Source organism: Lactuca saligna, chromosome 2 (assembly GCF_052625555.1).
Source record: "Lactuca saligna cultivar CGN05327 chromosome 2, ASM5262555v1, whole genome shotgun sequence".
NCBI classification, from domain to species: Eukaryota; Viridiplantae; Streptophyta; class Magnoliopsida; order Asterales; family Asteraceae; genus Lactuca; species Lactuca saligna.
In genome coordinates this window covers 177,669,351-177,677,539 of record NC_136418.1, presented here as the reverse complement: position 1 = coordinate 177,677,539, position 8,189 = coordinate 177,669,351, and the positions used below count along the sequence as shown (strand labels likewise).

At 38.1% G+C, this 8,189-nt stretch overlaps 1 protein-coding gene across 1 annotated transcript; it reads right to left on the bottom strand.

Moving 5' to 3' along the window:
* Positions 1-946: 946 nt before the first annotated feature.
* LOC145029384 (LRR receptor-like serine/threonine-protein kinase EFR) lies at positions 947-4,179 on the bottom strand. Its single transcript, XM_078977936.1, has 2 exons — positions 1,512-4,179; positions 947-1,418 (listed from the first exon to the last, which is right to left on the bottom strand). The coding sequence occupies exons 1-2, from the start codon at positions 4,177-4,179 to the stop codon at positions 1,027-1,029; spliced, it is 3,060 nt and encodes a 1,019-aa protein (XP_078834062.1). The 3' UTR covers positions 947-1,026.
* Between the last annotated feature and the right edge of the window lie 4,010 nt (positions 4,180-8,189).

Here is an 8,189-nt window from a genome sequence, read left to right as displayed (position 1 = left end):
ACCTTTGCTTTCATGAAAAGGTCAAAGAGTTTGGATTTTCAAGAAGTGAAAGTGAGTCTCGTGTGTATATCAAAGCTAGTGGGAGTAATGTAGTCTTCCTAATGTTGTATGTGGTTGACATACTCCTTATAGGAAACGATATCCCGACGTTACAAGGTGTTAAGATGTGGCTTGTGAGCTGCTTCGCTATGAAGGATCTAAGAGAGGTTGCATACATACTTGGTATAAGGATCTATAGAGATAGATCGAAACATCTAATAGGACTAAGTCAGAGTACATACTTTGATAAGATCTTGAAGAGGTTCAAGATGCAAGACTCCAAGAAAGGTTTTCTACCTATGCAACATGGCACCAAATTGAGTAAAACTCAATGTCCCAGTTCTGGTGATGAACATGAAAGAATGAGTTGAGTCCGATATGTTTCTGCTATAGGATCGATCATGTATTTCATGACTTGTACTCGTCCTGACGTCTCATCTTCTCTGAGCATGGTGATTCGTTTTCAGGACAACCCAGACAAAAGTCATTGGACAGCAGTAAAAAAACATTTTGAAATACCTAAGAAGAAAAAAGGATATGTTCTTGGTGTATAGGGGTAAAAATGAGTTGAGAGTTACAGGTTATACAGATGCCAGTTTCCAGATTGATATGGACAATTTGTGTTCGCAGTCAGGATGAGTATTCTTGCGTAATGGAGGAGTGGTCACTTGTAAAAGTTCCAAGCAAACGACAGTGGTAGACTCTAAGGATCTTTAAATAAATATTTGTCTAGAAATGAGAATGTAGTTGACAATGATAACGAAAATAATTCTAATGACCCCTAAATTTCCTATGACACTTATTTCTTGTAGAAAAAAAAACAATTTGATGAAATTCTTAATACCGAAAGAGAACAACAATCTTCTCAAGAAACATATAGAACTGATTATTTTATTATTCTATTGCCAAGTGCATAATTATCTTATAAAAAAACAAATACAACTAATGTTTTCAAGAAGAAAAAATACAACTTTATTTCGTTTTCACTCAAGTATGAGGAGCAGGTAAGATATTTTGAAGTGTATCCCAAATGTGATGCAACTCATGGGCAACAATTCTGATGTTCATCCGTTGTGGTGGTGAATCCATGGAGCATGATACTCCTGTCTTGACAATTGAAGCAACACATTCCTCTATTAATTTTGCATTTGTTGACGTGCATTTCTTAGGAGCAGCATGCTCTTGTAGAAAATTTAAAAGATCATCATCAACTACATCGGTTACATGATCTGGCAATGCCAAGTATGCAAATTTATGAAGGCTAAGGCCTTCGTTGAAGATGTTATCCGTTGGCCTTTTCCCTGTCATCATCTCCAACAATAGTATTCCGAAACTGTAGACATCTCCACTACTTGCCATCTCACTCCCAACACCATACTCTGCAACTTTGCAACTTATAACCAATCACTTTAAGAGAAAAGGTAACCCCATAAATAAGTATAAGCATCTAGCTAGGAATACATGAACTTTACCTGGAGGTGCATACCCAATCGTTCCTATAATGCCACTTGTGCTGTTTTGGTCTGAATTTGTTCCAAGAAATCGAGCTAACCCAAAATCTCCAACGTGAGCCACCATATCATCATCTAGCAGAATGTTGCTAGGCTTCAAGTCGCAGTGAACGATGCTTGGGAGACAGTGATTGTGAAGATAATCGAGTGCAGATGCGACATCAATGAGAATATTTATTCTTTGAAGAAGGTTCAGTCTTGATTTACTTTCAGTTGAATGCAGCCAATCATGTAAACTCCCATTGGGCATGAACTTGTATACCAAAGCTTTGAAGTCATATCCTTGAAAGTCAAGACTTGAACATGAAGTTATTATCTTCAATAGATTCCGGTGTCGAATATTACGCCATGCTTCACACTCTGCTATAAAGCTTTTATGAGCACCTCGGTTTTGAAGATGTATAACCTTGACAGCAACAATTTTACCATCATGATCATCAAGAACTCCTTTGTAAACAGAGCTGAACCCACCCTCGCCAATTAAATTGGCTTCGGAGAAGCCATTGGTAGCCTTGAAAAGTTGACTGTATGTGTATGATACTTGTTTAGATTTTTCATCGTCCACTGAAGACTGAGATGGTTGGTTTTTGATTTTCTTACACCAAGCATACAAAAAGCATAAAACGGTGAAAAGTATGGACACAATTAAAAGGCCTATTACGAACACAAGAATCCTTTTTTGATGTTTTCCCGTGTTCTTCTTGCATTTGGGCAAATCAAGCTCAGCCAAGCCACCACAAAGCCTACTATTCCCCAAAACTGAGTATGCACTTGCATTAGCGAACACTCCAACCACTGGTACATCACCCTCAAAATCATTATAAGACAGGTTTACATATTCTAATAAGATCAACCGCTCCAAGAATCGAGGAATTTGTCCCGATAAATTATTATGGGAGAGATCGAGTGTCGAAACTCCTCTTAGGGAACTTAATGATGGTGGTACAGTGCCTTGAAATAAGTTTCCTTTGAGGGATAAGAATACAAGGCTAATGCAACCACTAATGCTACTTGGAATTTTACCTGATAAATTGTTATAAGATAAATCCAGAGAAGTCAACATCTGGAGCTTGCCAACCTCTGTTGGAAGTGATCCAGATAGGTTGTTTTGAGAGAGATTTAGTACTATGGTTAGAGATATAAGTTGAAGAAGTTGCTTAGGTATTCTTCCGCTTAATTTATTGTCACTAAGGTTTACATCTAATAGATGATGACACTTTCCTAGGCTTGATGGAATATGGCTTTCCAGTCTGTTGGAATTTAACCAAAGGTTAGTCAACAATGATAAGTTCCCTATGGATTCCGGAATTGGCCCTGAAAATTGGTTCTTAAATAGTGCAGCAACTTGCAGCTTTTGAAGCTGACCAATGGTGGATGGGATTTTTCCTGTGAATCGGTTATTTGCTAATATTAATGTGGTCAAGCCAGCTAGATTTCCTATACTTGGAGGGAGGTTTCCATATATAAGATTTTGATCTAAAACTAGGTAAGCGAGTCGATCAGAAAGATTACCGATTGATGCCGGCAGCACTCCTTGAAGCTTGGAACTTGAAAGGTCCAATGTGTCTAATTTGCTGCAGTTTTTCAAAGTATCAATAAACTTCATATCATCAGCTTCTCCGAATCCAAAGTTGTTACCACCTATGGATATCCAATACATATCTTTTAGCTTTGCAAAGTCAATTTTCAACTTCCCACTAAAGTTGTTGTCTTGCGCTTCAAGAAACCCTAATTTCGAACAATTAGATAGCGATGCTGGAAGAGGTCCGGTCAGTTTGTTACCGTATAACTGAAGATACACAAGACGAGGGAGCATTGCACCTAAAGCTGAGGGAAGACTACCGGTTAGGTGATTTGAAGACACGGAAAAGTGAGTTAAGAGTGAGTGGTTAAAAATGGAATGAGGGATGGTTCCATTTAAGTTACAACCACCAATGTAAAATTCTGTTAAGCTTTTCCAATGGCTTATGGTGTCTGGAATGCTCCCACCCAACGGATTCTCACTAGCACTGAAGGATTCTATTGATATATTTCCCAAAACAGACGGGATTCCACCTGTTAGCTTATTATCATGAACTGCAATAAAAGTGAGTTTTGAGAGGAAACTCATCTCTTTGGGTATGCTTCCAACTAGCTTGTTCTCATTAAGCCCAAGCCTTTCAAGTTTGGAACAACCGGACACGTTGCTTGGAATGACTCCATTGAATTTGTTATGGCCAAGATCGAGGACACGTAGTCTGTATAGACGACCGAGTTCATGAGGGATGGTTCCTTGAAAGCTGTTGTTTGCGATAGAAAACAAACGAAGGAAGCTGAGGTTCCCTATATAAGGAGACAACGAGCCTTCTAGCCCTTGCGACTCCAACCATAGATCAGTGACTCTTCTGTGCCGCTTCCCACAGTAGACACCACTCCAATCACAGAAATGAAAGGAAGAGTTCCATGAGCTTAGACCTTCTTCATTCCTGATCATTGACTTGAAATGCAACAACGCTTGATAATCGGTCTCATTATTACCGACACCAGAAACAGAAATGGTGGTGGTAATCAGAAAGATAATAAAAAAAGAAAAGATGAAAGCAAAACAGGAGGAAGATGATAACGAAGTTGTTGGTTGCCCTGAGTTCATTTTTGGAACTAAATTAACTTAGGATTAGTTACAATGATATATAGTTGCTCGATTTTATAGTTATATTGAAACATACTGAGGACCCAAGTCCTCAATTTTTTATAGTAATAGTTGATCCGTGATGATGATCGAGTGATTATTTTTATGTTTGATCATAAAACGTTTCTTACATGACTTACAGAAAACGACAATAAGTCTTTGACTACCGGATTTTATCTTGTCAAATTACATTAAAACGTAACATTTTCATTTGCTATTTTGATTAATTAACTCTCTATTTTTATACTCTTTGTCATTTTTTTTTCATAATGTTACATAGTTGTTAAATATTCGACTTAAAAAGTAAAACTTAAATTGTAAAAAAGATATCATCCATTGAAATCGTTAAAATAAATGCATTACGTACTGTTAATTTTCATTTATCATTTTTATTGATAAGTTATGTACTTAACTAATTCTGTCAGAATATTTAAAATGATGTTATCATCTGCTTTCCGCATTCAATCCCAAAATATGTCTTCGTTTCACACAAAGGCAACAACTTTTGATTTTTTTTTTACCTTATGTCTTCGTTTCACACAAAGGCAACAACTTTTGATTTTTTTTTTTACCTTAACTAGTTTTCAAACTCCTTTTTTGGGCTTAATATATATGCTTTCGCTTGACTTATTCAAATCCCACATTTTGTGGGTTGCATAATGCTTTACGATTAATGCTTAAACTTTTAAGGTTTCTTTTCATTAAACAATCTCAGTCTTACTCGAGTAAATGATCAATGATATAAGAAGAGTAGTGTGAGTAGGTACTAAATCAGTTGGGCCAACAAAGGAACTAATTCATATTATTGCAGTTACTCTGTGATTTTACATTCGGTTAATTATTATAATGAAATTATGTAATTACCAAGTTTGTTCATACAAATTTTACCAGTACTCCTGTATCGATCGAAGGAATCACCACTCCAGCCTTGAGTTTTATCAGATGCCGTAACTGAGAGGAAATAAAGATAAAACGTAACCACAAAGCAACGGCTATGAGACACAGCAAGAAGGTTTTTTGATGGTTACGACTAAAACGATAAAAGAGCAAATATTTTTACTCAAAATCCAATCGTGAAAAAGAGCCAGTCTACTGATTAATTCCTAAAAATGACCAAAATACCCTTTAGTTAGCCCCTAAATTATACTCATTTTGTCTTTCGTTTTCCAGCTTAACCAACACAAAAACATGAAAAAAGATTAGAAATGTCTATTTTAACAATAAACCAACAAAAGACCATACTGCTAACCTCAAGGAAAATATCAGAATGCACTTGTGTGCAAGGCATGAGAATGGGAACAAAAACGTTATGAAACTATAACGATCTAAAAATCAAGGGTAAAAATTTCATTTTTAATATAACTAAAACATTGATACAATTTAATTCAAACATTTCAATTCATAGTCAAGTAAATCCTTTATCAAAGTTTATCCCAAAATCATTCATTGCGGAAATCATAGGTGTGTGCATTATGATCAATGCGAGCCCTTCCTTTTCAAAACGATGATATCTGTAAGCACGAAGCTTAGTGAGTTTCCCAGAGTATACCATACACACAATCCACATATCACATATCCTATTAGCTATAAAAGTTACTTGTATCACATATCCTGCTAGCTATAGAAGCTACCCATAACACATAAGCCATGCATATGAAAACCTGTAAGGATGTCGTGGGCTCCCCCAGGGTCTTACACCATTGTACCATGGGCTCCCCACATGGTCTTAACCTGGGAATGTCATGGGCTACCCCACATGGTCTTATATAGGATCCCCCCCCCCTGAGGTCTTCCATGCAAGTATCACAAAGACAACTAGCATAATAGACATGACATAAACATATCATATATCACAGAAATATCTACACATAACACAAATAAACCTATAAGGATGTTGTGGGCTCCCCTCAGGGTCATACACCATTGTGTCATGGGCTACCCCACATGGTCTTTACCTAGGAATGCCATAGGCTACCCCATATGGTCTTACATCTAATGCCATGAGCTACCCCACATGGTCTTTACCTAGGAATGCCATGGGCTACCCCACAGTCTTACATCCAATGCCATGGGCTCCCACGGGGTCTTCCATGCAATAACACATAATCACATAGCATATTAAATCACAGAATGACTAACACATATACCATAATCACATAATGGTCTGACCTTGGTGCCTTAGACCCATGGGTATGGTGAGAAGAGTCACCTCGTATTGCTGAAGTCCCGCGGACGAACTTCTAGCTGCTGGTTGACAGATTCCCGAGTTGTCAACATCAAACAATACCCAATTAATAATTGGGTTCCAATGCATAACCACAACTCCATACTTGGGGTAAAAGACTATTTTACCCTAACTTAGTTTTATACAGTCCAAGGCCCAATCCAAAGGCCCAAAAGTCAAACCATGGACCAAAGCCCAACATATAGCACAATTTTCCAAATTGGGCCTAACCTTTACTTGGTCTCATTCAAAGGCCCAACCATTTAGTCCAGTCTAAACATTTGTCATTTCTAATGGCCCAATACTTCATAATCATAAAGGCCTAATTATGGCCCATTTGTGGCCTAATTTTCCAAATTGGTCCCAAACCTTCACATGGGCCTTACCCTAAAGCCCATTAAATTATTATAGACCATATGATTGTTCTTGAATGGCCCATCAATATCCCAATCACCAAAGCCCAATAGAAATACCCAACTCAAAGCCCAAGTGAAATTAGGGTTTCACATAAAATGACAAGTAGGGTTAAGTGTTTCTCACTTAACCCATTAAGGACTTAATCCATTAAGTCCACCACTCTGCTAGATAAATCATATGGTGTGATTGGGTTCAATGCATAGTCCAATTCCAATGGCCTAAATGTGGGTCCCGATAAGTCCAAAGCCCATAAATCCAATATTAGGGTTTTCTAAACCCTAATTAGGGTTTCCAACCCCATCTTAGCCCAATAGGCCCAATAGCTAGGTCTTTTGATCAATTAAGGTTCATGAGGCCCATTAGTCACATGTTTGGGCTTTTAGATCAATTAGGGCTTTATTAGGCCCATTACGGTTTCATTGGGCCCACTAGGGTTTATTAGGCCCATTAGGGATTTAGTCCCTTTGTCCAAACATCCTGAATGAGTCACAATCCAAACGAGGCACACCGCCACCCGACACGGCGGCCGGTGGTGGTTAGGGTTTCTTTTTCATTATTTTACTTTCTAATACATTTTACAAGGCTTTAATCCCAAAATAACACAAACATAGCTAAGCTAAACAAACATACACACATAACCACCTTATGGTGGCCGGTGATAGCAAGTGGTGGCAGTGGGGTTTTCCTTCGGATCTCCGGCCAAAAAATCGTTCCAGCAGCCTGATTCCGTCACCACAGTCAGACACAAGCACCACAAAGCCCACGACCACCTTTCACGGTGGTTGGTGGCGGCAGCGATGTGATAGGAACGGCGACCATGGGGTTCTTCCCGGCTGTCGGCCATCAAACACACCCACAATACACGATATACGCAACAGAAGGAGAAGCGCACACACACATAAACACGAACACGTCCTTTTCTCATACAATGTTTTAGGATACAAAGTTGAGTATCCAACTGATAACCACTGAATTAGATCGATTCCATTGATTATAAGTAGTTGATGTAAGTGCTGAAATTGTTCCATCAATAAAGTCGATCTTATTCTTAGCCGAAAGTAAGTTAATCATGGATCGCTTCCAGGAGTTGAAGCCGATTCCATCAATAGGTGTTGAAACAAGGACCGAATTTGGATTATCTAAAGATACGATGTATAAACGACAAGAAACATTGATTAAATTGGAGGTGATTCATGTAGAACCATTTTCTGACATTATGATTGAATTGATGCAGAAAATAGGGATGAAAACGAGAAATTGAGGTGAAAGATCGATGAAATGAAGATCGAATTGCAGTTTGATACCATGTTAGCTTGAGCTTGAAAGAAAC

What these genes read in the sequence shown, in the direction of transcription:
- LOC145029384 (XM_078977936.1), bottom strand. Translation starts at nt 4,179, where the DNA reads ATGAACTCAGGGCAACCAACAACTTCGTTATCATCTTCCTCCTGTTTT. An exon ending in GATTGGGTATGCACCTCCAG is followed by an intron (nt 1,419 to 1,511) that starts GTAAAGTTCATG and finishes GCAAAGTTGCAG; the next exon opens with AGTATGGTGTTGGGAGTGAG.